Genomic DNA, 26,739 nt, shown 5'->3' with positions numbered 1-26,739 from the left:
TATGACGATACGGTGGGGCGTGAGGCTGATTGTCGCGTGCAAAACCCTGGATCCCTCTAGTGTCCGTGATGCTCGCTGACATGCATCTCCAGACCTGAGCCGAGTCCACTCGGCCGGCAGCAACGCCATCCCGCAGCGGGGGCCGGAAGCGCGGTCGGCGGGTACGCGCAGGCTTCCCCAGACGCGGTCCATTGCAGGCTTCCCCAGACGCGGTCCATTGCAGGCTTCCCCAGACGCGGTCCATCGCGGGCTCCGTCATTCGGGGGCACGGTGTTTGTAGATGCACGTCACCGGCATCATCTGGATTCTCTATGTACTGGTGTGGTACCTGGTGGTCCGTGTGCACTGCCAGCGCTGTGTGCATCGAGCCGCCGACTGCATCACTTCATGTCCACATCCTTGGCCTCGCTTTCTTTTTCTTGCTCGGCGACCCCGGTCTGGAGCTGCTCCTCGGCTGCCTTGTCGTCCTCGTTCGTCTCTCCTGCATCTTCCATCTTCTCTCCTGCATCTTCCATCGTCTCCCCTGCATCTTCCATCTTCTCCCCTGCATCTTCCACCGTCTCCCCTGCATCTTCCATCGTCTCCCCTGCATCTTCCATCTTCTCGTCTTTGGACTCTGCGCCAGGCGCTGTGGCTCGTCCCGGGCTCCTGCTCGAGCGCTCAAGGCTGGGGCGTCCCACTGCGCCTTCAATGTCGAGCGATGCGCCCTGCTTTTGCGGGCCGGTATCTTCCAGCCCAATGGTCTCAGGTCCCCTGGCGTGCGGGGCCTCTTCTTCAGCCTCGACGGTTTCGACAACGGTGGCGCCGCCCTCGCTTTCGCCAAAGCTTGTCCGTGTGGGGCTCGTGGTCAGCGAGTGCGGATTGTTGAGGACAATGCCGGCCTGCTGCTCCTGGCGCAGCAGCTCGCCCTGGGTGACGGGCCCGGTCGACGGCAGTGTTTCGCCATCGGGGTGCGAGGAAGCAATCTGCGACACGGGAGACGAGGCGGCTGGCTCCTGGCGTGGAGGCTGGCCGCTGAGCATGCCGACGGTGACCGTCTCAATGCGGCCGGCGCCGTTGGGCCCGTCCACCATCTCGGTGCTCTCTGATATGAGCTCGTTCTGGCCTCGACTGTGCAGCCATGGGATGGGTGTGAGCAGGGCGCCGCCCAGCGACTCGTCGGAGCCGAGCGTCGCAGCGTGCGGGTTCGGCGCTGCGGCTGTGCCGTTCAGCAGGCCGCTGGCGCTGGGCAGGACGGCCTGGGGCAGCGGGAAGACGGCGAGGGGCGAGGATACCGACACGACGCGGTCGAGTGCGCGGAGGTAGGGCGAGAGGTGCTTGTAGCGTCGCTTGGGCTCGAGGACGAGCTCGGCGAGGCGCTGGACTGTGTGCGGGGGTTGCTTTGCAAAGTGCAGCGACAGTGCGTTGCGGATCGAGGCGTACAAGGACGTGGTGGCGGGCGGGAGCGCCTTGGACTCGGGCGCAGGCCGGACGGGCACGGGCGGCGGGCGCGGGGGCGTTGTGGGCGGCGCATTCTCCTTGTCGCGGGCGGCGGCGGCGGCGGCGGAGGCGGCGGCGGCCTCGGGCTTGGGCGCTGCGTCTGCGGGCGCGGGGGTGCTAGTGTCTGCGGGCGCGGGGGTGCTGGTGTCTGCGTCTCCGTCTGCGTCTGCGCTGGTGTCGGCGGGCGGCTTGGGGAACTCGTGGATAATCTGCCCGGGTCAGGCTGGGGCGTCTTCGGGCTGGAGCGCGCGCCTCACCTCGTCCAGGCGGTCCAGAATGTACTGCAGCGTCGCGGGCCACTCGGCGCTGCGGTCGGACGTTAGCCAGGGTGGTTGCGATAACTGCTGGCGACACTCACGAGTCCAGCGAGCCGTCGGCGGCGGCGCGTAGCAGCGATGCTTGTCCTGTGGGCAGTCAGCGTGTGACGTGCAGGCGGGGCGGGGGGTTATGCGAGGCACGTACCGGTGGGCGTGCTGGTCGTGTTGGTCGTGCTGGTCGTGCTGGTCGTGCTGGTCATGCTGCCGGCGCGGTCGCGGTCGCAGTCGCGGTGGTGCGTGGGCTGCGATGACGGTGGGCCTGGGAGAGTCCGCCGGGCAAGCTCCACTGACGAAGCTGCGCCACAGCACGAACGGGGCGATGGTCGGGACAGGCGTATCAGTGTTCGTCCAGCCGGCGCAAAATCAGCCCTGGCCCTGGCCCTGGCAACAGAGGCTGAGCCGCACAGCCGTCTGGATGTCGCTGTGTCGGGCGCTGGCGCTCGCTGCTGGCCTCGTCGACGTGAAAAGGACAGCCTGCGCGCATCCCTCTGCGGACTGTTTGCCCGCCCCCAGCTGTCCACTCGCCGTCGCCGTCGCCGTCGCCGTCGCCTTCGCCGTCGCCGTCGCCGTCGCCGTCGCTGTTCTCCACAGTCGACCCTCGAGGCTCGCAGGGACCTCGCATTGAACACCTCGCGCTGAACGCCTCGCATTGAACACTGCACACTGCACACTGCACACTGAACACTGCACACCTCGCATTGGACACTGCACACCTCGCATTGGACACTGAACACTGCACATCTCTCACTGCACACCTCTCACTGCACACCTCACTGCACACCTCGCTCTGCACACCTCGCTCTGCATCTTTTGTTGTTTCAAACTGCGCTGCGCTTCCCGCCGTCGTCGCGCCCAAGCCCCGGCATTCCGTCGTCTGATCACCTGTTCGGCTTGGCCTCTCCGCACAGCCACGCTCCAGCTCGGTTTCACCAGCGCTGCGCCGCGCCGTTGTCATTCGCCTGGTACGCCGCCATCCGACTGACAGCCGTCGTCTCAGCATCAGCTGCCCAGCGCGCAGCACCGTCGCCAACGCCGTCCCAGCCGCGCCCTCCAGCCCTGCGACCAACACGACCCTCCCGCACGCTCCCTGTATCCCCTCGTCGCAGCCGCTCTTTATATCCCCCCCGTCCCAGCCGCACTCCGCGGCTGACCCCTTCGCCAACATTACGCACCACGAGGCCCGCACATCCCTCCTGGGAGGCCCACCGCTCGACGGCGACTACGCGCCCTACGCCAACCAGTACGTTGCGCGCCCGCCGCCCTTTGCCGCCGCGCCGCCCGGCGGCTACCACGAGCGCGAGGGCTTCCCGACCACGCTGCCTCCACCCGTCCGCCGCGCCCCCAGAATGTACATTCCCAACACAAAGTGGACGTGGTCCTTCTCGGCCATCGCCCTCGTCCAGGCCGTCGTCGCCCTGTCGCTCGAGTCGTACGTCTTTGGCCGCTTCCAGAGCGAGCTGCACTTTGAGGCCCACAATGTCAACAGCGACGCCCGCACGGTCCCCACCTACCTCGCCGTCTTCATGTTCGGCTACCTCTACCAGCTGTTCCTCGTCTGGGACGCCCTGCGCCTGAAGAACACCATCCAGGTCATCGGCCTCGTCATCTACAACGTCGGCATCATGGTCTACGCCGCCATCCAGTACGACCAGATCCTCGACGCCTCGTCGGCCCTCGAGCGGCAGCACTTCATCCCCACCGACTTCTGGACCGACGTCAAGGCCATGCTGATTGCCGTGCCCGTCCTCATGGCCGCCGCCACCTTTGCCTTTGCCTTTGTCGCCTGGAAGCTCTACGACGAGTTTGCGTGGACCATCTACAAGAACATTAGCGCCGACCTGCGCCTGAAGCGCCGCTACTTGACCTACCAGGTACCGCCACCCGTCCCCCTCCTGTCCCCTCCCGTCCCCTCTTGTCCCCTCCTGTCCCCTCCCGTCCCCTCCTGTCCCCTCCTGTCCCCTCCTGTCCCCTCCTGTCCCCTCCCGTCCCCTCCCCGCGCCGACCACGCTGACGTGACAGATCTACATTGCCCTGCTCAAGTTCGACTTCTTCTTCTTCCTCGCCTTCACCGTCCAGTTCCTCGTCGTCGTCGAGAAGACGTCGACGGTCGAGGTCGTCCTCACCGCCGCCGCCCTGGTCATCACCTTCTTCCTGCTCTTCGCCGCCGCCTTCTGGGTCCGCCGCGAGTCGATTGCGGGCATGGTCTGCTGCATCGTCGTCTACTTCATCGCCCTGGCCTACTTTCTGTTCAAGCTGATCCGCATGTACGTTGCCGACTCGAACCGCCAGGAGGACTACAAGCCCGCCCGCAAGTCGCTGACGGCCTTTGCCATTCTGACCATTATCCTGCTGCTCATGACCATTGTCATTGCCTGCATCTGCACCCACAACTTCAACAAGGGCCTCAAGCCCCACGTCAACAAGAAGTCGGCCAAGTCCGACAAGGCCTACGGCACCGAGATGCCCTCTGTCGCCGGGCCCCAGCCCAATCAGCGCATGGAGATTGACTAGGAGAAGTCTGTTGTTTGACTGTTTTACGACTTATTATACCCATACCCCACGCACTACTGTACATAGGCTGCGAATGAATTTATCGAACGCTTGGTTTTATGTCCATTTCTTTTTTGTGTTTTTCGTCTTTTTCGTGTCTTTCATGTGTCTTTCATGTCCATGTCTTTCATGTCCGTGTCTTTCATGTGTCTTTCATGTCCATGTCTTTTTCGTGTCTTTCATGTCTTTTTCACGTCCATGTCTGTGTCTTTTTCATGTCCACGTCTGTGTCCATCTCGCAGTGACCACGCACCCCAAAATCCAAAAATACCCAGCACACCCAACCAGTGAAGAGCACTACTACAGATTAACTAGGCAGTCAATGTAATTTTTTTTTTTAAAAAAACGCCTGCTTCTCACCCATGCCTATATCTACACCCATCTTACAGCTACCCATACACCCCAAAATCAAATCAGCCCCCAAGCACACCACAAACAGCCAAAAGCACAACACGCGACTTGTCCTGAGCCGCCAACAAACACAAACGCGCTTCGCGTCCCGCTTCCCCAGTCATCGCGCCGCGCCACGCCGCGGCTGCAGCGCCCCACGCAGGGTCCACTTGCTGGTGCGGCGGCGCCACGGTACGACGGTGCGTGGGAAAGTTTAGGGGACTAGGGGACTAGGGGACGTCCCTTGCTTTACCTATAGACTTACTTTTTATCTTGTGTCAGAGTTTGGCCTTCTCTGGCGCTTCTCCAGGTGTTCTTTTCTTCTGCACTGCTGTCTGCACCTTGTCTGGAGTCCTTTGCACATTGCGATTGAAGCGTGGATAGAATGGCGTTTCGCTGGTGAGTCGCTGCAACAACGCAAACCAATGCGAGGGATAGAATGCGATGCGATGGGATACAGCCAGCTGACGCCCATCTCCAGGTACCAAGCAAAGCTCAAGAGCGCACCGCTCGCAACCCAGGCCATCACGACCGCAGTACGCACCCTCCCCCTCGCTTCGCCTCCACACCCGTTGACACTGACACGCCAGATCCTCTTCGGCACCGGCGACACAATGGCGCAGCAGCTCGTGGAGAAGCGCGGGTGGAAAGCGCACGACGCGATGCGCACAGCGCGCATGGCCGGGTACGGCGGCGTCATCTTCGGGCCCGCGGCGACGACGTGGTACGGTGTGCTGACCAAGTACGTCAACACGCGCAGCAAGAACGGTACTATTCTTGCGCGTGTTGCGTGCGATCAGTTCTTGTTTGCGCCTGTGAATATGGGTATGTGTCTCGTCTCGCACCCTACAATGTCCACGTACTGACCTCCCGCCCCCAGGCCTGTTCCTCTCCACAATGGCCTACCTAGAAGGATCCTCCATATCCACACGCCTCGAAACCGCATACATCCCCGGCCTGACCAAGAACTTCATGGTGTGGCCGTGGGTGCAATTCGCAAACTTCAAGTACGTGCCCGCCGATCTGCGCGTGCTGGTCGTCAACGTCGTCTCGCTGGGCTGGAACTGCTACCTCAGCGCGCTGAACTCGGGGGGTGGGAGTAAAGTCGAGGCCGCCGTGGTCAAGGTCAAGGAGGCCACGCAGACGGGCGGGAGTAGGGAGGGGGGACAGCTGCCGCCGCAGTAGGATGGCGGTTTGGGATTTGGCTGGGTGGGAGCGGGATGGGTGGTGGCCGGGTGAGTGTAGATTGTATCCGAGTGAGTGTACATTCACAAGCTACTTGAATTCCACAACGTACTCAATCCTATGCATCCTCTGCATTTTCCATCGTGGACCCGCTCACAAAGTTCCACATCAGCAGTCACCTGCCATCGCGCCTCCCTCCCATAACCCCGGAGCACAGACATCCCCACACCGCATGCGTCTGGGACCACCCCGCGTGCGTCTGGAACCACCCCGCGCCAGCAGCAGCAGCGCAAACACCGTCTCCAGCGCGAGGGCGTTGTGCGGCGCTGGCGTAGGAGACGGGATACGCGCATGCGCTGGACAGGAACGCCGTCTGGGCAGGGCAGGACGGGGCAGGACGGGGCAGGACTGGGCAGGACGGGGCAGGACTGGGCAGGGCAGGACAGGGCAGGGATGACATGTGTCCGACAGCAAGGTACGATTCCGCAAGACCGTCTCACGGCGCGAAGAACGGGATAATCACTCCCGCTCCCAAGCAGCGGCGACATCACCTCCAAGCCACAGACACCAGACCCAGCCATCTCAGTACTCCATTCATTTCCAAACCACCCATCTGTACACTACCCTACGCTACACTCCCCTTGAAACCCCCGCATCAATCTCCATCAGCACCCCTGCGTGCCCTTGCACAACTCCACTCGTTCAAAAAGCGCTTGCAGCGCTAGCTGTGAATAAGAAAAGGAAAAAAAAAAGGTACAAAGTGAAGTAAAGATTAACAGGCCAGAGACGGCCGCAGCGCAGTAAAAAAAGGGGACGACGCCGTGCCGGGGGATGAGAAAACGCCAGCTAATGCAAATATTATCGATACACCTCGCTGATGCTCTATCCAGCGATGCAAGCAAGAACGCGAACAAAAACGACATTTCCATCTGTGCTCTCCGCTGGTAGTTGTTGGTGTTGGTGTTGGTTGGTGTTTGTGTTGCTGACGGCGCGTGCACATCTGCCGAGGCGAACAATGTTCAAGAATGTTGGCGCCCGTCCGAGCGAGCTGTTCATTTCCCTGCTCGTCTCCTGCCCATCTGCCGGAAGAAGTCCATGACCTTCTTGCTGCTGCCGGAGCTGCCCTTGTTGCCACCCGTGCTCTCGTACGCATCCTCAAACTTCCTGTGCTTCTGGAGCTTGCCGCCTCGCTGCTCTGGCTCGCCGCCCATGCCCTGGGGGTACTGTGCGCGCTGCGGCTGCGATCCATGAGACTGGGTGGGTGTCATCTGCTCGCTAGCCTGGCTGTCGTTAGGAAGCTGTCCGTACGGGCGGTTGGGTGCCTGGCTGGGATGGACCTGTCGGGGGTTGGGGAACTTGTCGTCGCCGACAGGGGCCTGGTCGGGATAGTTGAACTGCGTCTGCTGAGGCGGTGCGGACGACGGGCCCGGTGCGCCGTGGGACTGGGTGCTGGCGTTGGGTTGACGGATGCGCGAATTGCTGTCCTGCTGGCCATCGTAGAAGCCAGCTACGGCGTTGCTGCCCATGGTGCTCCGACTAGGAGAACGGGACTCTGCGCCGCGACCGAATGCCATGCCAGACCGGGAGTTGTTGCGGGCTCGGCCAGCGTTGGAGCCGCGGCGTTGGCCGTAGCCATCAGTAGGCATGCTCTCTCTTTGAGAGCCGAAGTTCTTTGAGAAAGAAGATGGGAGCAGTGAGAAGCGGCGGGATGTCTTGGTGCCGTCATCTGTGTTCTTGCGCGTAAAGCTGAAGGATGGGCGGCGTCTTGAGTCTGTGCTGGGTCGTGGTCCCGACGAACCTATCGAGTTGTCGTTCGACATGGCTGCGGGCATCGAGGTGGGTGGGTACCTCTTCTGCTTGCGCTCCTCACCTTGTTGTCCGTACGAGTCCTGGGACGTGAACGATGCCTTCGGGTCCTGTGCGGAAGAGTTCTGACGGCCACCGAACATGGACGTCATACGGCCAAGCGTCTCCGTCACCGTGTTCGAGCGCTTGTGGCCACCCTTGGCATGTCCACCAGTAGGTCCAACCTGGGTCGACTGCACCCGCTGAGCGCTGGGCTGCACAATGCTCGGCTCACCCATTACCGCAGGCTCTTGTGGAGGGTATGGGGCAGAGATGGAGTAGGTCTTCTTCTGGGGTTGCGAGAAGCGACCTTCGGCGTTGGTGGGGGCCACGGTAGCGGCTGCTGGCTGCGCGTACGAGTTGCCTCGTGATGGCATCCGCGAGCCACCAAGGGTGCCGCCTGTCGACGGCCGTGTCGTCGCCGCGGGCGCAGTGCCAAAGGCAGTGTAGTCGGACACTGATCTCTGGGGCTGACCAACTGGTCTAGGTTGTGGAGCAGCTGCTGCGGCACCAGCAGAACGAGGAGGCCTCGAGCCAGACGCTGATTGGTAGCCATCTGTGGTCGCGGTGGTGACCTCGACAGGTACTTGTTCGGCAGGGCGAGCTTTTGGCATGGCCTCGACAGCTGGTGATGCTTCGCCGCGCTGGGTCTGCGATTGAGGAGCAACGTATTCGACTTGAACGGTTCGGCGCTTGTTGTCGCGAGACGTCTTTGGCTTCTCGGCCGTCGAGTTGATCTGCTCCCGCTTGTTGGCAAGGCCGCCGTGTGCGGACGGAGGCGCTTGGGTCTTGGTTGGCTCGCGGACAGATGCACTTCTTGCAAGAGGGGGCGGCTGCTCGAATGGCTCTTCTGCGGCGGTGTTAGTACAGCACTTTTGGTGACCCTCTGTGTTCTCTTACTAGCATAGACGGAGCCTTGCTGCGGCGCCTCGGCGGCATTGCTGGTGGTGATGAAGCCCACGACATGTGCGTAGTCTGCCAACCAGCTGTGACGCGCAACCTCGAACAGATCGGCGCGTTTCCGTGGATCGGGGACGAGGATCCTCTTGAGCAGGTCTCTTGCGTGAGGTGTGACGTATTCAGGGAAAGTGAGCGGGGTGGAGACGATGTACTTGTACAGGAGGTTGATGTTGTCACCCTCGGGGTTGGCCGGGTCGTCGTCGAAGGGCAGGTAGCCAGCCAACATGGCATACTGTCGATTGTTAGCTTGCGAATATCAGAGTACGTCTGAGCGGCTCACCAGAATGACACCACAGCTCCAGACGTCGACCTTGCAGCCGGTGTAGAGCGAGTCGCTGACAACAAGCTCGGGCGCCGCATAACAGGGACTGCCACAACTAGTCTGCATGAGGTCGCCGCGGCGTGTCTCGGGGTTCTCCAGACCCATCTGCCGTATGAAGTCCTTGTCGCCCAGTCTGTACTCGATCTCCTCGCTCAGCTGGTCCTTGGGATCGAAGGTGTTGGCGAAGCCAAAGTCAGTGATGATGATGTTCTTGTTGCGGTCCAGCAGCAGGTTCTCGAGCTTCAGATCTCTGTGCACAATGCCCCTCTTGTGCAGGTAGCCCACGCCGGAGAGGAGCTGGGCAAACAGCTTGCGCGCGGGACCGTCCTTCAGGTAGCGGTGGTTGAGGATGTAGTCGAACAGCTCACCACCCGATGCATACTCGAGAATGATGCCAATGTGTCGCTCCGTCTCGACCATCTCGTGCAACCGAACAATATTCGGGTGGTCGAGGCCGCGCAGGATGTGGATCTCGCGGTAGATCTTGGCCAGGCGGTTCGAGTTGCTGCCCAGCGTCTCTCGCCTGATCAGCTTGATGGCCACCTCGACGCTGCTGTCGCGCTTCCAGCCCATCTTGACCTTGCCGAACTCGCCCTCGCCAAGCGTCTGGCCCAGGATGTAGTTGCCAAACTTGGTGCGCTTGACCGAGCCCTCGCTCTTCGAGTGGTCCTGCCTGCTCTTGCCGCCAGCGCCGCGGCCGCCGTCGTCGACGCCCTCGCTGCCCACGAGGCCGAGGCCCGTGATGGGCGTCAGGTCGGCGGCGGCGCCCACGGGCACCCGCTCGGCCTGCCGCGCCTGCTCGCGGGCGATGTCGTCCTGGGGGTCGGAGACGCCTATCCTGTTGATGATGGCGCTCTCCTCGCGGGGCAGGCTCGTGCCGATTGGGGGCTGCCCAATGGCCGTGGCAGAGCGGCTGTGTCCGGACTGCGGACGGCTCGCGCTGCCCTCGTTGGGTCGCCGGCCGGACGGGGCGCCGGCGGTGCTAGTACGGTGCGATGAGGTGCGCGGGGGCGGCATGGGGCCGCCGACGGGGGCGGCGGTGCTGGGGCTCATGGCTGGGGAGTGGTGCTGCGTCGACGGCGGCTGCGCGCGGGGCGTGCTGGGCGCCGTGTTGGACGCGCTGGTCGAGGGTCGGCGCGCGCGGGGGGGCTGCTGGTAGTGCTGCTGGCCATGCGCCTGGGCAGCGACAGCAGCAGACATGCTCTGGCGGTGTGTCGGGGGGGGCTGTCGGCGCGGGGCCTGCGCTGGTCGGCTGGCTGCAAGTGTGGGCACGCCCGTGCTGCACGGTGCAGAGGCCGGGCGGCGAGACGGCGAGGTTCTACGCAGGCAGACTGCGCGTGCAGTGCTGCGGTGCTGCGGTGCTGCGGTGCTGCGGTGCTGCGGTGTGGGCCTGCGATGGCCGTTGGCGCGGGCGCTGGCTCTGTTGTCGGGCAGCGGGTCGCAGTCGCGCTGAGAGGACGGGTGGGCGGTGGGCGATTGGCTAGGGCTCTGGAGGAAGCCTTTCACGTGGGAGCCGAACAACGCTGCGGGCTGGGGGCTCAACCGTGGATCGTTGCAGAACGCAGAACGCAGAACGCAGGACGCAGGCAGACCAAACTACGGCGCAGGACAGCTCTCGACGACGCTCGACAGAGGACCCGTCGTGTGCCTGACGTGCGTGGAGAGAAGTGAGCGGATGCAGCGCGAGCGGTCGTCAGGCGCGGCTGGGGCCAGTCTTCTAACGAGATTGAGCTTGCACCGGCTAGGAAGAAAGGAGAGCATCAACCACAGCTCGGCCTAACATCAGCCGTACACAGTACATGGACATGGCACGCCCAGCATCATGCTGTGAGCAGCAAGCATCTTCCTATCTCCCCACCGCCGGGTCTGACCTGGCGAGCATGAGCAGTGAGCACTACGTCTGCCCTTCCCCCGGCACGCGCTGCTCGCTGCTCAACTGCTGGCTTCGACGCGCCTGCCCGCGCTGCTAGCCACACCAGCTGCGTCTCCATTCGACGGCGAGCCAGGATTACGGCAGGGTTACGGGCACCTTTGAAACAGCGACGACCTGTCCAGTGCGCAGATTGCACTTCATGCGGCACTACGCGCGCCTCGTGCTGTGAAGGCCACCACGACTGTCATGACACTGCACCTGCGTCCACGGCCGCTGCTCGACCTCTCTGACGCCCTACCAGGAACGCTTCACCATTGCTTCTGCTGCATCCATGACGTGACACTTGAACGCGAGACGCTGACACCGCCGCGGCTGCCCCTGATGAGCCCACTGCGCGCGCCCTCGCTGCCCGCAAGGAACCGCCATCGCAGACCGCCCCAGTGCACTCTAGCAAGGCATACGTCCACCAGGTCACGACGTTGTCTGTCATCGTGTCTCAGCCGCGATGCTGCAGCCTGCAAGGGAAAGCGCCCTGCATGGCTCCCGCCAACTCGCGTCTGCGCCCAATCACCACCCTGACTGCACCATGACTAGAAACGCCCGTCTCCAACATCTTTCCAGGCATTATCATTGAGCAGCTGTCAAATTTGATCCTTCCTCTCTCTCTCTCAAAAAGAATCATCATCGAGCATGATCTGGCGCGATGACGCACCGCCGCCCGAAGCTGCAAGACTCCCCCCAGGGTATGTTTCTTTTCGGAAATTGGAAGACGCTTTGATCGCCCTTGCCGTATGTCACCTGGCCCACTCCTTCCCGCTTAGCCTTTCCGGCTGACTCGACTCTTTGGGCTCACGACCAATTCTGTGCACCCTACAATGTCTTATATCACTGGGATGCGCGGACAAGATGCAAAGGGCGAGTTCGTGTCGACGTCACACAGCGGAAAATGTTGGGCCTTGGAGTCATATCATTTCTCTCGCCTTGACGGCCGTTGCATCTCCTGCCGTAGTGCGGCACTTGTACTGCCGCGTTTCCATGGTACGCCTCTCACATTTTGATTTCATTTGGGAGGCTGATGTCCATAATGTCCTTGCCGTCTTGAAGGGCCTTCTTGCCTGGCATCTTCCCTCTCCGCATCAACTCCGCACTCTGCTACATGTTAGCGTTGCACTTCTAAACAGCGGACGCGTCGCGTCGAAGGCGCAGTACAGTCGCCCCAAGTTGGTTGGATTTGACATACCTGCGTCATATAAGGATCCTTCATCATCGAGGCCACCGCGACGACCTCATCTCCGCTCGTGTAGTATGCGACGAATGATGGCTTCTCAATGTCTCCTTGCAGCACAACGTCGTCGTAGCCGTTGACCGTGTTACCGCAGTATCGCAGCTGCGAGCCGAGGGCTGACCAGAAAACAGGTATGAACGCCTTGGGCTTGGAGCCGGGCTCGTTGATCGACATGGCCACCGAGCGACCAGCGTTCTGTGCAACGTTCCAGTGCTCAATGCGTACAGGCTTGCCGTTGCCTCCGGGTCCGTGGTAAGGGTAGGTCGCAATGTCGCCAATGGCAAACACGTCCTTCAGACCCTGGACCTCGAAAGCCTCGTTTGTCCTCAGTGATCCGTCCTTCTCCAACTGGACGCTCGAGTTCTCCTTGAGGTACTCTGTTGCAGGCTTGACGCCTACGCCCTCGATAACGAGGTCTGCCTCGAGCGTGGTGCCGTCCTTGAGATGCACAGTTCCGACCTTGGAGGGGTCACTCTTGGATGGTGTTGCCTTTTCGACGCTGGCGCCCATCTGGAACTTGACACCGTTCTTCTCGAGCAGGCCGCGGAAGATCTTTCCAACCTTCTTGCCCATGACACGCTCCATAGGCTCTTCCTCCATACCGACAACAGTCACGTCGTTCTTCATGCCGGCGAGGCAGTTGCCGACCTCCATGCCGATGAAAGAGCTGCCAATAACAACCACCTTCTTGCCGTTGTCGCCGACAGCCTTCAGGATGTTCTGCGCGTCCGGCAATGTGCGCAGCAAAAAAGTGTTGCCTAAGTCACCCTTGAGACCCGGCAGGGGCAAGACATTGGGTGTGCCACCGGTGGCCAGCACCAGCTTCGAGTACTCGTACGACTTGCCGGACTTTGTCTCGACCTTCTTGCCAGAGAAGTCGACACTCTTGGCCTCGTCCTCAACGAAGTCGATTGATGCGTCCTTGTAGAAGTCCTTCGATCTAAACGCAGCCTTGTTCAGGTCAGCGAGGAGAGCCTTGGACAGCTTCGTTCGGTCGATTGGCTGGTGGCCCTCCTTCGAGATGACGGTAATCTTGCCCTTGTATCCTCCGCCACGTAGGCCTTCGACAGCACCGAGCGTTCCGGAACCGCTGCAAGAGTAAGCGAGTGCTGATAGGAAGGGCAGGGAAGATATACCCTCCAATGACGAGGACCTTCTCATCGCTCACTGACGAGCACTTGAGGTTCAGTTTTCTTCTGGACGCCTTCAATGTGTCCTCATCCGTCTTGACATACACGGCTCCATCCCGTTCGAAGACTTCGTATTTGGAGATGGGGTCCAGAGCCGGGGCTTCCTCGACGTCACCTGTAGCGACATTGAAGCAGGCTGTGCTTGGTCAATGGCTGACAATGAAGGCCCTTTGGCGTTACATACCGCCGTGCCATGGGCAGGTCAAACGGCCCTCTGGCGTAAGCACACCCTTTACAAGCGGTGCGCCGTAATGTGTGCAGGTTGGTGAGGTAGCGTGGACTTTGTCCTGTACCTTTAGCAGCAACACCTTGCCGCCTTCGACGCCCTCAACCTCGACCTCTTTCTTGTCGCCGTTCTTCAATTGAAGGGACGTGATGTCCTTGAGCTTGAACTCCTGCGCCATGGTTCTGATAGTCGTGCTAAATGCAGCTCTGTGGGTATTAGTTGCAATGGATTGTGCCTTGTACTGGAGCTGTAGTGAAGTTCGACGAGGCCGTAGAAAACGTAGTGATTGCATTAGAGGGCCGATGACAAATGCTGGAGCTTTGTTCGGCGGTTTACAGTGCTGGAGCTTGCTGGCAAATCGCGGGGCTGCTGACCACGCTTATCTATTGCGATTTTGATTTGCTGATGTGACATCATGAAGTGTAGGCACGACCGCGTTGCCGGTAATCGATAACGCAGAGACGCGTCCAGCCGAATGACGTTCACGATCCTGATAACATCGAACATCGAGGTCCTCAATTACCTCGTCGTCATTCGATATTTGAGGTGTTCTGGTTCGTCTTGGCTATCAGTGGCAGCAGAGCGATTCCGGTGTTAGGAATCTTCGACCGGCGTGACAGCGGTGACAAACGGGTGACAGCCGGCGGTTCCAAGCACACCATGGCCCGTCAGTTGTTTCACGCTGTGTGTTGCGTGAATTGTAACTGATGAAACTAGACACAGCTTTCCCAAGCGATCTGCCTGTTCCTCAGGACGACGGCGCATGCTCACATCTGGATGGTTTGAAGCTACCGTCTATGTCCTTGTCGTCCACTTCTGGTGACCAAGTGGATGTCTCGAAGCTCTCTGGACTAGCTATCATCTTCTGCTACCCGCGTACGGGCGCTCCAGGCGAACAGATACCTGATGAATGGAACCTGATCCCAGGCGCACGAGGCTGCACGCCTCAAGCTTGCAGTTTTCGCGATGAAATGGGCGAGCTGCGCAAGCAAGGCGTGGATGCCATTTTTGGCGTCTCAACCCAGGATACCCCACATCAACAATAGGCCAAGACCCGCGTGCATCTTCCGTATGAGCTATTGTCAGACGTCGATCTTCAATTCACGGAAGCATTGCGGCTACCGACCTTCGAGTGGCAAGGCAAAAAGCTTATCAAAAGGCTTGCGCTCGCTGTCAGGGACGGCCAGGTTGTTCAGGTCTGGTATCCTGTCTTCCCTCCAGATGCGAACGCGAAGGAGGTGGTCGCGTGGCTGGCGAAGAAGAACTAGCGGCTACTTCTACCGAACCCACCTCCTGAAACCACTTCGAGGTATCAGGCACAAGGTTTAGCGCGTCTGACTCGATCGTTTCCAGACAACGCGACAATTGTGCGCGGTTACTTGTATCCGGAGTAGAATGTCAACCACTCGGATCGTCTCTACACGCGCATTTGTATTTCCGCATTCAAGCGCGCTCGCACTGCTAATGCGCAACATCATCGCCGTTGGCACCACCTCATTTCCCTCATGCTTTTTGACCTGAGGCCGCTGTCACTTGCCTCGTGGTCCATTTTGGTAGAAGGTTTGCCGCGATGCGACAATGGCGCAAGGCTAGCGCAACTTCAAACCACCAAATCCAGACGGATCTGCTTGCGGCTACTCTCAATAAAGTATCCGTTCGTTAGTCGACCGTACAATAATGTGGGAGACCCTCGGTTTGAACGCGATGTTGCGGCAAGGCAGTGTCTGCAGTGAGGACCTTTGTCGATCTCAAAACCGGATGCCTTCGGACATCTCATACTTTCATTAACAGACTTACAAGCGTTCGAAACGACATTCATATTCATGTAGGAACTCAGCATCAACACATGGAATTTCTCAGCTAACGCCTGCGACGTGTAGTACTCTCAAACCTATACGTTCTTTTCTTTACATTCTTTAATCATAATGTCTATCGCTCCAACTCGCGCTTTCTCCCTCGAGGTCGATACCGCAGCTCATACACCAACTGCGACCGCCTCAAATGCCTTCGCTACGGCCGTTCTTACTACATCTACATCTATATCTACAGCTCTTAGTAACGCATGTTCTACGAATAATGACTGTGCCGACGATGGTGTCTGCTCGAACGGTGTTTGCTCAAGTATCAATCAAGCGGCACCGTTCGCACCTGCTGGAAGCCTGGGCACAGAGTCGACAACACGTTTGGACACAGGAACAGCCACTGGTATTGGGGTGGGCATCGCAGCACTTGTGGTCTTAATGATAGGTGCTGGGTTCTGGTGGTTCAAGCTCAGAAGAGATCGACAGCAGCCCATTACATCACCAGAAGCACCTCCCACAACACGCGATCGGTCAGAGTCAACTGCGACCAAATGGACCATGGACAACGATCAAAGGACTCTGGTTGCCTCTATGCCAAGCAGTCCACAGCACGCTGCGTTCGCTAGGCAAACACCCGAACTACCTACAGAGTTCTACACGACGCCAGGAAAAGTCATCGATGCTGAGGGAAAGGGAAATAAGGAGATTGCGGCGTACAGGCAGCCCGGCTCAGGACATCAGCATGATCACTTACCAACAAGCCCTGCCGAAAAGGCTCTCCCACCTCCGCCATCAGAGGAGAAGCGCTACGCGATCAACGTCAACATCAACAAGAGCATGATTTTCGATGATATTATGTTCAACGCCGCAGCTTACGCTCAAAGTCCCATCTCGAAACCACAGGAGCGCGCCCCAAGATACCGTTTCGAAGAATATGTTCCTCCTGTCCTAGCGGGCAACCCTCGTATCTCTATTACGAAGACCGCGAGCCGAGCGAGCACGATGAGCTTCGAGTACGAGCTGGAGAATTACCCACATGGTAGCGGCTACATGCGTTCGAGCAGAAACTCCAGGCCCGACGCCGGTATTATGTACAGCGAGCCGCGAGGGCATGATCCTAGAGGCAACGCCTTATCAAAGTTAGAGGGCAGCCTCTCGTTACCAGAGCTTCCACCACCAAGCCCTAGTTTCAGCTTCCGTTCGTACGATTGGTACCAAGACATAATCGGCGGTGACCAATTTACTATTGAAGGGTCGAACGAGCTGCCGGCGCTCGAACTGCCAACAACCCCAAAACTACCAATCCGGAGTCCAGCAAGGGGTGTAAATCCTCTCCTCTCGAATCCTCCAGATTCAGATTTCCGCTTGGTGCCAGAACCACTTTTGCCAGCGCTCCCTTCGCCAGTTGCGAGCTCACACCTACATCCGAGCTCCGCCAGATTATCTTACTTACCGAGCCCAACAAATCCCAACTTTCGCTTATCACCAACTGTTTACCAGATGCCCAACTCCAACCGAGTGTCAAAACTAGTACCGAGTCTGCCCAGCACCCGGCCAGCGAGCGAGGCGTCCACAATAACTGCCATGACGGGAAGGTTTTCGCGACGATACTTGCGGTACGCCAGTTGGATGCCCGAAGACGACTTTGACATTCCCGAGGACGATCCGGCGCCTCCGCTACTCCCAAGATACAACTCCATGGTCGCGAGCATCGTGCCGGGCAGCGAAGCCACACAGACCGCACGCACAAGTGCACGCAACTCGGCTCGCAATTCGAGGAGTCAAAGTGCACCGCGACCGCAAAGCACACTGACGACAATGACCCAGAAGAGCCGCTTTTCGAGGAGTTGGCTGCCAGACGAGGGTCTGTACCTGCCGGAAGAGGGTACGGAGGACTCCTTTGAAGTGTTCAAGAGCGAGAGGTTGGCGAGTAGGCCGACGAGCTACTCTCCACTCGCCTAGGCTCGCCTGAATGCATGGCTCGATACGACTGAGACATTTACCTTCTTTGCTTACTATGCGACGTCTTTGAACGCGCTTGCCTTCGTTTGATCAGATAGCTAGCGTTCCGACTTACAGCCAATCGTTGTTTGTTTTCTTTGCGATATTTTATCGGCGTGAAGCCATGCCGGATGCGCCGGGCGTAAGAACGCAAGTGTGGAGATGCAGATGTGGGGATTGCGGGAGGTTGGAGAGCACAAAGCTTGTCCGGTCCCCGAGGCGGTTGATGGATCGACAAGGCGATGGCGGTGGTGGATTTCCATACTTGAGCCTAATGCCTCTTGTATTTGTAGCACTGATTGACACACCCGTGATAGTCAGTGAAAACAATGCAAGCATTACAATCACCATGATCCTAGTCTGCACCCCGAGAAAACGACTTTACACCATGCACCTAAGCCCTTCCAGTCGTAGCGAATACTGACCTCGCAAGCTTTCTCGGAAGCAAGGCGGAGATGCAAAGCTTGCTGACTTGGCCATTGTGGGGTATACCGTATATGGGATCTGCATTGCTCCACCTGGACTACCTGCAGCTCAAGTACGTTGAGATGCGACGGCAACATCGTGGAAATCAAGCTCTCACGGTACGAGTCTTGTATGGCCAAGCTGTCAACCCGCGTCTTTTCTAAACTTCTAGCGCGCAGAGCTGCCGTAGCGATGTCCACTGCTCGGCCTCCGTCGCAGTCGCCGATTGGTCAGTTGTCGGCGCGAAGGTGACGCTTGGACTCGAGCATGTAGACTGGACATCACTCCTGCCGAGACTTGTGCATCATTGCAGCTCTTCCCTGCGAACATCGTCATATCCTTGCAGCAGACTGCGGGGAAGTGCATGATGGTCAATAAGCAGCACACAACCGTCAAGATGGGACAGAGGTATAACCTGCGTTGTCCCACGCTGTCATGGAAGAGAGCAGTTGCAGCCACGAGCCTGGGTCTTCTCTCTCTTTACTATCTCCATCGCACCTTCCAGAAGTCACCGTCTGCGGCTGAACTTCACCAAGGCGCAGAAATGGCTCCCTCAAGCTTTCTTCAAGCTTCAGCTCTGTTGACGTCGCTTGTGGCGTTGACGGCTGCGCAGAACTCAACGGCAACGCCAACTTCAGCTAGTGGCTGGAGCACGACGCTTGCTGGCACTCCCACGTTTTTCCAGCCTGTGTTCACCATTCCTGCATCTGCAGACCAAGGAGCAGAGCTCATTGCCAACATTCAAGATCCTCAGGCTGTCAATGCTCAGGATGTCTGCCCGGGATACAAGACCTCGCACTTGCAAGAGACCGATGGCGGCATCAGCGCTGTGTTGACCTTGGCGGGCGCGCCTTGCAATGTCTACGGCAATGATGTTGATGTGCTCAACCTCAAGGTTGAGTACCAGTCCAAGGACCGCTTGGCGGTCAATATCAGTCCAACATACCTTGTACGTTCCGTGTTGACAGTCTGAAAAGCCTCAAAAGCTGACAAACACAGGATGCATCGAACTCTTCACATTACATTGTTCCCGAGAGCTTGATTCCCAGACCTCAGGCTGAGGATTCACATAAGGATCTCGACCTTGCATTTGCTTGGGGTGATGACCCGTCGTTTTGGTTTACCGTGACCCGTCAGTCCAGTGGCGATGTCATCTTCACCACCAAAGGCACCCACCTGGTGTATGAGGACCAGTTCATCGAATTTGTAAACACGCTTCCGGAGGATTACAACCTCTACGGCCTCGGTGAACGCATCCACGGACTCCGTCTGAACAATAACTTCACTGCGACCATCTACGCTGCAGACGTGGGTGACCCAATCGATCGCAACATCTACGGAAGCCACCCGTTCTACTTGGAGACTCGCTACTTTCCGACCGGCGGCAATGGCACCAAGAAGCCGCTCAAGCAATCCGAACTCAACGACGGAAACGGTGGATACCCCACCGGTGGCAAGGGTTCCGGCTTTGAATCTTATTCTCACGGTGTCTACCTCCGCAACTTGCACGGCATGGACATTGTTCTCAAGCCTACCAATCTAACCTGGAGGAGCCTAGGAGGCAGCATCGACCTCTTCTTCTTTGACGGTCCTACTCAGCCCGAGGTCACCAAGCAGTACCAGACTTCTGCCATTGGTTTGCCCGCCATGCAGCAATACTGGACCTTTGGCTACCACCAATGTCGATGGGGGTACAGCAACTGGACTGAGCTCCGGGAGGTTGTCGAAACACTCCGGAACTTCAGCATCCCCATGGAGACTATCTGGCTCGATATCGACTACATGGACCAGTACCGCGATTTCACTCTGGATCCCATCACATTCCCTGCTTCTGGAGTCAAGGATTTCTTTAACTTCCTACACGGCAACAATCAGCACTTTGTGCCCATTGTCGATGCTGCTATCTATATTCCCAACCCGACCAACGCCAGTGATGCGTATGACCCTTACACTCGTGGTAATGACTCGGATGTGTTCCTCAGGAACCCTGATGGCAGCCAGTATATTGGTGCTGTGTGGCCTGGTTACACTGTATTTCCCGACTGGCTGTCCGCGAACGGTGTTTCCTGGTGGGTCAAGGAGATGGTTGAATGGCATAAGAGGTAAGCAGCTGTGTTCCACTGTCTCAATCTCGATGTGCCCTGCTAATGCAAGAATTCAGCGTTCCATTTTCCGGCTTCTGGACAGACATGACCGAGGTTTCGTCTTTCTGTATTGGCTCATGCGGTACTGGAAATGTCACGCTAAACCCTGTTCACCCACCTTTCTCGTTGCCAGGCGAGGTCGGCAATGTCATCTACGACTACCCGGAGGGTTTCAACATCACAAACGCGACTGAAGCTGCATCAGCCTCTATCCTTTCTGCCAGCCAGGTGGCCGCTGCATCTGCTACCACGGTCAGCTCCGTCTCTGCTGAGTACCTCCGTACTGTGCCCACACCTGGTAAGTATCCTACAATGCTTGAGCAAAGGCAACTTGCTGACTATTCCAGGTGTCAGGAATATCAATCATCCACCTTATGTCATCGATCATGTTCAGGGCGATCTTGCTGTTCACGCTGTCAGCCCTAACGCGACTCACCAGAACGGCGTCGCTGAGTACGACGTCCACAATATCTGGGGCCACCAGATCATCAATGCTACTTATCAAGGTCTTCTCTCTGTCTTCCCCGGCAAGCGTCCTTTCATCATTGGCCGCTCCACCTTCGCTGGTAGCGGCAAGTGGGCTGGTCACTGGGGAGGTGACAACGCGTCGAAGTGGTACTACATGTACTTCTCGATCCCGCAGGCGCTCTCTTTCTCGCTATTCGGTATTCCCATGTTCGGTGTCGACACTTGGTAGGTATTCTACAATGTCTGCGCAGAAGATTTTTGCTAACAATGTCACAGCGGCTTCAACGGAAACACCGACTCAGAGTTGTGCGCGCGCTGGATGCAGCTCTCAGCCTTCTTCCCCTTCTACCGCAACCACAATGTCCTGTCTGCATTGCCTCAGGAGCCCTACCGCTGGGACAGTGTGGCTTCTGCTTCGCGCACTGCGATGCATATCCGTTACTCCCTCTTGCCGTACATGTACACCCTCTTCCACGAGGCTCACACCACTGGCTCCACAGTCATGCGTGCTTTGGCGTGGGAGTTCCCCAACGAGCCCCAGCTTGCTGGTGTCGACACCCAGTTCTTACTCGGCCCCAACATTCTCGTCACGCCTGTTCTGGAGCCTCAGGCGGACACTGTCCGCGGTGTCTTCCCTGGTCTCGTCGATGGCGGGTCGTGGTATGATTGGTACACTGGCGAGAAGGTGCAGGCTGAGGCTGGCGTCAACACCACCATCTCTGCGCCTCTCGGCCACATCCCCGTCTACATCCGTGGCGGAGCGGTGCTCCCAACCCAGGAGCCTGGCTATACTACGACCGAGTCGCGCAATAACCCCTGGGGTCTCATCGTTGCTCTTTCCGATGATGGCAATGCATCAGGCTCTCTCTACATCGACGATGGCGAGTCCATCGAGCAGGAGACCACTCTGGAGATCTGTCTCACTGCTCGAGGCGGCTCGTTGAAGGCTGATGTTCAGGGCGACTTCAAGGACACTAATGCCTTGGGTAATGTCACCATCCTGGGTGTCCACAGCGCCCCTACTCAGATCAAGTTGAACGACCTGGCCGTTGATTCGTCAAAGGTCGCGTACAACGCGACAGCGAGCACTCTGAAGCTGTCTGGCTTGAATGACCTGACCAGCGGCGGTGCGTGGCAGGGCAGCTGGACATTGAGCTGGGCTTAGCCTTGAAATGTGAGAAAAATAAAGGGCCAGGTATAATAGTTAGGAAACACTAAGTTACTGGAATACGATATTAGTTGAACACGAAGTAAACTAAGCGTCTCCTCGTATGCATCACAGCTTGAATCCTCGACAATGTTTGTAAACAACAACAATTAATTGATGTATGAATGATGCTGCAGCGCGTCTGTCCCACCCCGTTTCAAGTTTTGTTCGTGAGTAGCCCGTCACGCGCGAACGGGTGACGTCAGCGTGCTTGCACCTCAACTCCGCATCAAAACTACTCTCCTTTCAATATCGCCATGGCATAATCAAATATCGTCTCTGGCTTGTCTCTAGACTCCAGAAAGCCCACAAGCCCACCCATAACCTGCCAACCGACACATTGCCCACCATGGCAGACACCGACCCCAAGCAAGAGCCCTCGGTCGCAGAGCTCAAAGAAATCGCCCAGAATGCAGACGCCCCCGAAGATAAACTCCAGGCCGCCGCCGCACAAGCCGAAGCCGCCCTGTCCAGCTACAAAACCGCGTCCTCCCTCCGCGAAGCCGCAGATGCCATCCGCGACCCCGCCAAGCGCGAGAAATACCTCCGCGACGCGTACAACAAGGAAATCGAGGCCCACGGCAACAGCAAAAAGGCGCGTATGCTGCAGTCCGGGGCGTTCCAGGGGACGGTTGGCGGCGCGGGTATTGGTGCTGTTGTTGCGGGCGGCTTGGGTACGGTGGTTGGAACGGTTGTTGGGACGGTGACGGCGGTCCCTGCAACGGCGGTTGGGGGGCTGGTGGGTGCGGGCGTTGGGCTGGGGCATGGAAGTTGGATCAAGTTGGGGAAGTTGGGGGAGGGGAAGCATGGGAAGAAGTGCGAGGAGAAGGCTGAGGCTGGAGATGAGAATAAGGAGAATGAGGGCGGTGAAGCGCAGCATGAGAAGAAGGTTGATGTCGACGACGCTGTGCCAAATCCAGATATGCTGAGGCAGGCTGCTGAGGATATCAAGAAGGAAAGAGAGAAGGGGAACTTGGATCCAGAAGGGACTGGTGATGCTGAGATGAAAGAGCGGGGGAAGCCCAGGAAGCTGAGTAGGCAGGCCAGCGAGGCAGGGAAAGAAGAACAGACGGAATCACCGAAGTCAGAGAAGAAGAAGCCGCGGAAGATCGAAGTACGAAGCAAGCCGGAGGCTGCGGCGGCATAAGAGCGTCGGCGCATTTCCTTGTACGTCTTTCACATCCTGCATATAGCGTTGCATTGTATCCATGATCCTTCCTATGTTCAATCTATTTTACCCCTGCGTACAGCATTACAACAATATAATAGCAAAAGCTAGAAAGCAAAACTCTCAGACATGTTATGTAACCACGTGGCTTCGATCACATGATGTCCTATTGTAGCAGGTACTGCCCGGTGGGCAAGTGCGCTTACCTCAGAGCTGAGAGCTCCTGTAACATAACATCACAACACACAACACAACAACAGATAGCAATACACTTGTTGATCACAGTCCCCAACTAACACTCCTTACGCAGTTACAGTTATGAGCCTGGCTGTCGACTATACACGCTGTATTCGCTACTGCATGCTGACGAGCTATTAACTGCTGTCAACAGAGTTACGTCATTGTCCTGCTACCTTACTTTTCTAAGAGCCTTAAGCGCACTGTCCTGTACAAGAGTTAACATCTAAGAACTAATAGAGCCTAATTTAGGATAACGTACCCCACGGGCGAGTCGGACACACGGGCGAGTCAGACACTTTTGCCAAGACCCTACCAAAACACCCTTATTACACCAATGCCTCTCCACAAACGCTAGTTAGACGCGTTAAAAGAAGCTTAGATACAGCTTGCGCTTCAAGCTCTTAAACAAGACGCGACTCTCTCTCTACAGCGCGCTGCAGCTATCTATAGAGCTCCCCTACAGACACTAAGCGACTAACGCGCTGGACGACCTTCACAAGTTAATTCTATGCCTAAATTACAGAGCCTAACCAATATTAAGGAGCAGGTGATTGTTAATTATATACTTAAGCTAGACGCGCGAGGATTTTCCCCTCAGCTAGCAGCTGTGGCTGATATGGCCAATTCTTTGCGCGCTGAGCGCAGTCTAGGCCATGTTGGCCTAAACTAGCCTAGTACGTTTGTTAAGCGCCAACCAGAGCTCAAAGTAAAGTTTAATCGCAAGTATGACTATACAAGAGAGCCCTCTGCAAGGATCCTAAGATAATCTAGGGCTAGTTTAGCCTAGTAGCTAATATTAAAGCTAAGTATAGCATCTAGGATAACAACACGTACAACTTTAATAAGACAGGCTTTATAATAGGCTAGATATCTACTAGAGCAGTTGTTACAGCTTTAGAAAGACAACAACAGCTAAAGCAGGTCTAGCTAGGCAATTAGGAGTAGATAATAGTTATTAAGGGCATTAATGCTAACGTAAACCCCCAGCACCCGGGCCAACCCAGCACCCGGGCCAAAAAAGCTTGGCAGTACCAACTCACGTTACAACTCTTCAATTTCATTACTATTTAACATAGAGCCTGCGTACGCTGTGCTTGTATCTAATTTAGAATATGCCTCTATATCTTTTTTACATGTTCGCGCGTTGTGTCTAGTCTAGGCTGGCGGAATGGGTATACTCCAACGTCCTTCGTGGGTACCCCCCAAAACTTTGTCAATAATACATGGATTCTAGCGAACTAGGGCTTAAAAGAAAGAGAAAAACTACCTCTATATTTCTGTAGTAGAGGGTTTTGTTATAATTATTAAACTGCATAAGCTAGAGGCTAGAAAAGGTTAAAAAAGGGGGGGTACCTAGCAAGCATACCTATTAATAGGTATACTTTGCTAGGTAGTGTTAATAACTTAGCTAATACTATGCAGAATAAGCTAATTCTTTTTTTATTAGAAGGCGCAATACTAGGCGCTTCTATTAAATAATAGATTATGTAAGCGTATCTCTGCTAGTTAAGAAGCTATAAGCCAAAACGTAAAAAAGCATACCCTACCCATCCGCCAGCCTAGTCTAGTCCCTCTACAGTTTCTACAGCGCTGTAGAGCTGGTTAAGCTTGTTCTTAATCACCACTACCATAAGCCTTCTTTGACCGCTCAGCAGCTACAGAGGCCTCTGCAGCCACCTGAGCTGCTGCCTCACCATACTCTATAGTACTACCTTGCTAGATCTGCTTCCTTTTGCGCGATTTCCGCTTAGTTATTACTGCTAATTGCTCTTCAAGCTTAGTAATCTAGGCTGCTTAAAGCGCGTTCTAATACAGCATAAGCTTGCCACCTCTAACAAGCTAAGAGAAGCCTGCTTACGCAGTAATAGGTAACTAAGTAAAAGACTTGCGTACAAGCTTTAACTAAGATCTAAACTTGTAGGTATTGCTTAGAGTCTTTAACTACTACAGCGTCTCTAGGAGGAGGGGTTCTAGCAGGGTACGCAGGCGCACTTTAAGGCAATCTAACATAACCTACGTGTTAAGAGGGACTAGCCCTGCTGCCTTAAAGGCCTTATAACAGTTCTCTACTATAAACATATTAAAAAACACGTCCTTAAAGGCAGGGAGGAAGCCTTCTTTATTAATATAGAAGACGCACTTGCGTGCTAAGTCTTGTACGCGCTAAGAGTACTTGTGCTTTAATAGTAAGAAGTAGACTATATTAAGTAGCTAGAGGATATATAATAAGTAAGGTAGCATACAGAGGGTAAGGATTATGTTTTTAAGGTAGTAGTCCTTAAAATCCTAGTTAAGGTAGCTCTTATAGCTGTCTAAAATAAGCAGCCTGTACGCCCCCACCTGGCTTGCCTTTGTATGCGCGTCGAAGTGCTTCAGCCACTCAAGGCTGAGCGCGTTGTTTGTCCAGCCGCTCTCAGAGACAGAGAGCTTCCAATTGCGTGGTATATCTGCCTCCTTGTACTAGGCAGAGATGTGAACGCGTCCTTTGTAGATAATAAAAGGTAGGGTACAAGATCTAGCAGCGCAGACGCTCTAGATAACTGTTACCTACTTATAATTACCTGGCTGAACAAGCTAAGGTTAATTACGTCTCTCTACGCCTATAACAACCTTTATTAAGCTAATAACACCTATCTAGAAGCTAGTCTTATTAAAGTTGTGCATGTTGTGGTTGTGTACGCTGTATTTAGCTTTTGTGTCCTCTACTAGCTTAAACCACGCGCTAATTGTCTCTAGATCCTCCTGCAGCATCCTCTGCCTATCTTTAGCTTGATTAAAGGCCATCTTAAGCGTAGCTAAACGCGTCACGAAGCGCTCAGCCTAGTGCTTGCCAACAGGCTGCCCACCGCGTACACCCAACAGTTTGTCGGCCATATCTGCCACCTCGCACAGCTAGGGCGCAAATCCTCGCAAATTAAGGTCAAGAATATATTGTACAATTGTTTGCTCTTTAGTGCGCGTAAGCTTATGTTGTGCGTTGCGTCTATTATTAATATAGAGTCTGCCTCTATACCTAGCACTTAAGGTTGTACGCAGTAGGCTGGCGGATGGGTAGGGTATGCTTTTTTACGTTTTGGCTTATAGCTTCTTAACTAGCAGAGATACGCTTACATAATCTATTATTTGATAGAAGCGCCTAGTATTGCGCCTTCTAATAAAAAAAGAATTAGCTTATTCCACCTAGTATTAGCTAAGTTATTAACACTACCTAGCAAAGTATACCTATTAATAGGTATGCTTGCTAGGTCCCCCCCCTTTTTTAACCTTTTCTAGCCTCTAGCTTGTGCAGTTTAATAGTTATAACAAAACCCTCTACTACAGAAATGTAGAGGTAGTTTTTCTCTTTCTTTTAAGCCCTATTTTGCTAGAATCCATGTATTATTGACAAAGTTTTGGGGGGTACCCACAAAGGACGTTAGAGTATACCCATTCCGCCAGCCTAGTACGCAGTACGTTAAATGCCTAAGCAGCGCTTTAGAGGCTTTTAAATTTATATAACCTAAACTATCACCAAGTGTCCCACATCGCCGAGTGTCCCAAAATCTCTTGGCAGCCTCAACCTATGCTACAACTCCTCAATTTCATTGCTATTAAACAGGGAGCCTGCGTACGTTGTACTAGC

The 26,739-nt window shown here is 56.3% G+C and overlaps 12 protein-coding genes across 12 annotated transcripts in view; 6 read left to right on the top strand and 6 right to left on the bottom strand.

The window, feature by feature from the left end:
- Positions 1 to 309: 309 nt before the first annotated feature.
- Positions 310 to 1,996, bottom strand: M421DRAFT_7180 (uncharacterized protein; the record flags this gene model as incomplete). Its single annotated transcript, XM_033596822.1, has 5 exons — positions 310 to 328; positions 385 to 1,688; positions 1,737 to 1,785; positions 1,838 to 1,883; positions 1,942 to 1,996. The coding sequence occupies 5 exons, from the start codon at positions 1,994 to 1,996 to the stop codon at positions 310 to 312; spliced, it is 1,473 nt and encodes a 490-aa protein (XP_033446501.1).
- On the bottom strand, positions 1,720 to 3,052 carry M421DRAFT_220626 (uncharacterized protein). Its single transcript, XM_033588306.1, has one exon. The coding sequence runs from the start codon at positions 2,959 to 2,961 to the stop codon at positions 2,134 to 2,136; it is 828 nt and encodes a 275-aa protein (XP_033446500.1). The 5' UTR covers positions 2,962 to 3,052; the 3' UTR covers positions 1,720 to 2,133.
- Positions 3,053 to 3,142: 90 nt separating this feature from the next.
- On the top strand, positions 3,143 to 4,307 carry M421DRAFT_68031 (uncharacterized protein; the record flags this gene model as incomplete). Its single annotated transcript, XM_033596471.1, has 2 exons — positions 3,143 to 3,667; positions 3,816 to 4,307. The coding sequence occupies 2 exons, from the start codon at positions 3,143 to 3,145 to the stop codon at positions 4,305 to 4,307; spliced, it is 1,017 nt and encodes a 338-aa protein (XP_033446499.1).
- An 814-nt stretch (positions 4,308 to 5,121) lies between these two features.
- On the top strand, positions 5,122 to 5,921 carry M421DRAFT_102594 (uncharacterized protein; the record flags this gene model as incomplete). The annotated part of the gene is made up of 4 exons (XM_033586798.1): positions 5,122 to 5,135; positions 5,218 to 5,272; positions 5,327 to 5,561; positions 5,617 to 5,921. The coding sequence occupies 4 exons, from the start codon at positions 5,122 to 5,124 to the stop codon at positions 5,919 to 5,921; spliced, it is 609 nt and encodes a 202-aa protein (XP_033446498.1).
- On the bottom strand, positions 5,804 to 6,724 carry M421DRAFT_220695 (uncharacterized protein). Its single transcript, XM_033588307.1, has one exon. It carries the CDS (start codon positions 6,500 to 6,502, stop codon positions 6,005 to 6,007), a length of 498 nt encoding a protein of 165 aa, XP_033446497.1. The 5' UTR covers positions 6,503 to 6,724; the 3' UTR covers positions 5,804 to 6,004.
- On the bottom strand, positions 6,495 to 10,721 carry M421DRAFT_422922 (Pkinase-domain-containing protein). The gene is made up of 3 exons (XM_033593314.1): positions 9,007 to 10,721; positions 8,667 to 8,958; positions 6,495 to 8,616 (listed from the first exon to the last, which is right to left on the bottom strand). The coding sequence occupies exons 1-3, from the start codon at positions 10,246 to 10,248 to the stop codon at positions 6,974 to 6,976; spliced, it is 3,177 nt and encodes a 1,058-aa protein (XP_033446496.1). The 5' UTR covers positions 10,249 to 10,721; the 3' UTR covers positions 6,495 to 6,973.
- Positions 10,722 to 11,968: 1,247 nt separating this feature from the next.
- Positions 11,969 to 13,800, bottom strand: M421DRAFT_7176 (rubredoxin-NAD(+) reductase; the record flags this gene model as incomplete). The annotated part of the gene is made up of 4 exons (XM_033596819.1): positions 11,969 to 12,070; positions 12,162 to 13,296; positions 13,343 to 13,532; positions 13,581 to 13,800. The coding sequence occupies 4 exons, from the start codon at positions 13,798 to 13,800 to the stop codon at positions 11,969 to 11,971; spliced, it is 1,647 nt and encodes a 548-aa protein (XP_033446495.1).
- Positions 13,801 to 14,282: 482 nt separating this feature from the next.
- On the top strand, positions 14,283 to 14,668 carry M421DRAFT_94097 (uncharacterized protein; the record flags this gene model as incomplete). The annotated part of the gene is made up of 2 exons (XM_033598173.1): positions 14,283 to 14,289; positions 14,346 to 14,668. 2 exons carry the CDS (start codon positions 14,283 to 14,285, stop codon positions 14,666 to 14,668), a joined length of 330 nt encoding a protein of 109 aa, XP_033446494.1.
- Positions 14,669 to 15,547: 879 nt separating this feature from the next.
- On the top strand, positions 15,548 to 17,386 carry M421DRAFT_102590 (uncharacterized protein; the record flags this gene model as incomplete). Its single annotated transcript, XM_033586797.1, has 2 exons — positions 15,548 to 16,992; positions 17,230 to 17,386. 2 exons carry the CDS (start codon positions 15,548 to 15,550, stop codon positions 17,384 to 17,386), a joined length of 1,602 nt encoding a protein of 533 aa, XP_033446493.1.
- Positions 17,387 to 18,205: 819 nt separating this feature from the next.
- Positions 18,206 to 21,831, top strand: M421DRAFT_422919 (glycoside hydrolase family 31 protein). The gene is made up of 5 exons (XM_033593313.1): positions 18,206 to 18,839; positions 18,890 to 19,992; positions 20,052 to 20,332; positions 20,382 to 20,727; positions 20,779 to 21,831. The coding sequence occupies exons 1-5, from the start codon at positions 18,255 to 18,257 to the stop codon at positions 21,665 to 21,667; spliced, it is 3,204 nt and encodes a 1,067-aa protein (XP_033446492.1). The 5' UTR covers positions 18,206 to 18,254; the 3' UTR covers positions 21,668 to 21,831.
- A 95-nt stretch (positions 21,832 to 21,926) lies between these two features.
- M421DRAFT_422918 (uncharacterized protein) lies at positions 21,927 to 23,067 on the top strand. The gene has a single exon (XM_033593312.1). The coding sequence runs from the start codon at positions 22,059 to 22,061 to the stop codon at positions 22,854 to 22,856; it is 798 nt and encodes a 265-aa protein (XP_033446491.1). The 5' UTR covers positions 21,927 to 22,058; the 3' UTR covers positions 22,857 to 23,067.
- A 2,336-nt stretch (positions 23,068 to 25,403) lies between these two features.
- M421DRAFT_397067 (CENP-B protein) overlaps positions 25,404 to 26,739 on the bottom strand; it is a gene marked incomplete at both ends in the record, with an annotated part of 2,653 nt that continues 1,317 nt past the window's right edge. Inside the window, one exon of the mRNA XM_033590127.1 lies at positions 25,404 to 25,564. Coding sequence (XP_033446490.1) covers positions 25,404 to 25,564 — 161 coding nt within the window. The remainder of the gene's footprint in view (positions 25,565 to 26,739) is intronic.

This window comes from Didymella exigua (genome assembly GCF_010094145.1).
Source record: "Didymella exigua CBS 183.55 unplaced genomic scaffold M421scaffold_23, whole genome shotgun sequence".
NCBI lineage: Eukaryota > Fungi > Ascomycota > Dothideomycetes > Pleosporales > Didymellaceae > Didymella > Didymella exigua.
The sequence above is the reverse complement of the archived record's forward strand: the minus strand, read 5'-3'. Positions and strand labels throughout refer to the sequence as shown.